We start from the raw sequence: 2,352 nt of genomic DNA, 5'->3' as shown, positions 1-2,352 counted from the left end.
CGACCTGCGCGCGGGAGCGGCCGACGTCGGTGTCCGTGACGAAGAAGTTGTTGCCCAAGTCGGCTTCGCACACGGTCGCGCCGTCGCAGATCTCGAACGTGCCGATGCCCGGGAGCACGAGGTTCTTGAGCGTCTCCGAGCCCGTCGGGCCCGCGTTCAGGAGGAGGAGATTCGTGGACATGAGCTTGCGCTGGCCCATGGCGCCCCACAGGCGGAGCTACATGCAGTCGGGCGTCAGGCTCCGCCCATCGTCGCGGCCAAGAGCGTACCTGGCGATCGTACTTGTCGGACGTGGCCATCGTGCTTGTCTTCTTGGACTGTCGTTTGGTTGCCTCCGCACGTTATCCGGAAGGATCCGTAAATGTCGAATCGCCTTCCGATTGGCTAAAAATGGCCCATGACGTGGCAAATCCTGACGCACGCAGCAAGAACAGTCGCAGCGCAGACCAGCGATAGCACCAGTGCGAGGTGTACAGCGCTAGACCTAGTAGCAGTCTTCTGGCGACTTGTGGCCTCTACGCGAGGCAGAAAGCTGGCCTGCCATACAAACAAACTGTGCGATTATGGATGGCGACAACCACCACTCGCATCATCGTGCTCTCTCTTCGCGACTCCATAGTATGCGTCGACGACGAGCCAGGCGCGTGACATGCATGTAGTTGAAGACAGCTTACCCAAGTACCCACGGCGTGGGCGAAATGCCACAAGAGCGAAGCACATGAGAGTACAAGGCAGCATCCAACTGCAATGTGGGCAGCGCGTTTGTGATGGCGAGGTGGATGATTGAGTTACCGCGACCGACTCGAGATGGATGCAGGAAAGGCGCCATGTACTCATATGCTCAGGCAACGCGGCCAGTCGTGTATGGGAATTCACGCACTTGTCCATGGGCATCAAGGGCAAGAAGATCACGCTCGTTGCACCGTTGCCCAAGTCGTCCATCCCACTGTAGACCACAGTAAGGGAATATACCCCTGGACCGAAGAGAGCTCCGGCATCATCGATCATGCCTGAATCCTTGTTCATGTAGTGTGTTGCCGTGGTATAGCACTTGTGCTACCCAGACCCGATATTAAAATCTATAGTACCTTCGACCACTCTTTACTTATCTCCTATTCTATACTAGTACTAACGTTAGCAGATGAGAGCCAACATGGACTAGTTCCAGTAGCCAAGTCGATTGATATGCAAAACACGTATTCAAGAAGAGTTACTCGTCGCTAGTGCCCAAGGCGGTGCAGCTGAGCCTCCAGGTCCCGGATTTCTTTCGAGAGCTCTTGGGTGCGTCGGTAGAGTGCGCTTTTCGAGAGCCCTTCGATGGTGGTTTGCAACTCCCGGATCGTCGTCGCGTTGGCCTCTTGGGCGGCTTCGGCCGTGACCGCCCGCGTCTCGAGCGCCTTCATGTCGGTCTTGGCTTGTGCCTCCTGCGTCTGCAGCGCCGCTTCCAAGGCAGCTACGCGCAATGCGAGGCTCGTCGTCTCCTCCTGGAGCTTCGTCTTGGCCTCTGCGAGCGCCGACTTGTCCGACGAGAGCGCGTTGACGCTGGCCGAGAGATCGTTGCTGGTCGACATGAGCTTCAAAATCTTGTTCTCGAGGCGCAGCTCGTTCGATGCTGCGCGGGCTGCTGCGGCGTCGGCTTGCGCTTTGAGCGCCTCGTAAGCCTTGCGTTCTGCCTCGAGCTCTGCGGCTGCGACCAGGTCTGGCGGTGCCGGTGGTTCACCGAGACCCACCTCAATGTCGCTGTCAAAGTCCGTGTCTTCCATCAGCGGCCCAGGGAAGATGGTCCACTGACTCACTTCGTCGACGTCGCCGCAAGCAGGGCAGACCACACGGCGGCCGCGCACTGCGTCTGCGTACTTGGCTCGGAACTCGGCGCCCTTGGCGGCGAGGGTGGCACTTGCTTCGGCCAGCGCCTTCTCAAGGTCGGCCGAGAGGCGGCGCGCGACGTTCGCTGACGTCTCATGCGCTGTCACGAGGTCCGATTCGAGAGCAGAGACTGCGTCCTGAAGAGCAGATAGCGCCGCTTGGTGTTGCTCGTCACTTTGAAGAAGCTGAGCACTTCGAGTGCGCTCGGCTCGCAGCTTTTGGCTCTGCGCTTTGGTGGCACGTCCAGCTGCTGCCTTGGAGACCGCAAGTTTCTGCTGAAGCGCGTCCGTCATGACACCGTGCTGTGCCTTGGCAGCGGCAAGCTCCGATCGAGCAGCAGCAAGCTCAGAGACACCGGCCGAAGCCGCTTCTTGTGCCATCTTGAGGCTTGCTTGGAGCTCCTCGACGTCGGTGTCGAACTTCGAGGTCGCGCCGGCCAAAGCCGCTTGATGCGCTTCCTCAAGGCTGACCTTGAGCTTCTCGACG

At 59.4% G+C, this 2,352-nt stretch overlaps 2 protein-coding genes across 2 annotated transcripts in view; both read right to left on the bottom strand.

Moving 5' to 3' along the window:
• SPRG_21242 (hypothetical protein) overlaps positions 1 to 299 on the bottom strand; it is a gene marked incomplete at both ends in the record, with an annotated part of 2,171 nt that extends 1,872 nt beyond the window's left edge. Inside the window, 2 exons of the mRNA XM_012352188.1 lie at positions 5 to 217; positions 270 to 299. Of these exons, the coding sequence (XP_012207578.1) occupies positions 5 to 217; positions 270 to 299 (243 nt within the window). The remainder of the gene's footprint in view (positions 1 to 4; positions 218 to 269) is intronic.
• Positions 300 to 1,220: 921 nt separating this feature from the next.
• On the bottom strand, positions 1,221 to 2,246 carry SPRG_21241 (hypothetical protein; the record flags this gene model as incomplete). The annotated part of the gene is made up of 1 exon (XM_012352187.1): positions 1,221 to 2,246. One exon carries the CDS (start codon positions 2,244 to 2,246, stop codon positions 1,221 to 1,223), a length of 1,026 nt encoding a protein of 341 aa, XP_012207577.1.
• Between the last annotated feature and the right edge of the window lie 106 nt (positions 2,247 to 2,352).

This window comes from Saprolegnia parasitica (assembly GCF_000151545.1).
Source record: "Saprolegnia parasitica CBS 223.65 unplaced genomic scaffold supercont2.93, whole genome shotgun sequence".
In the NCBI taxonomy this organism is placed as follows: Eukaryota; Oomycota; class Saprolegniomycetes; order Saprolegniales; family Saprolegniaceae; genus Saprolegnia; species Saprolegnia parasitica.
Note: the sequence above shows the minus strand (reverse complement) of the source record. Positions and strands in the feature narration are given on the sequence as shown.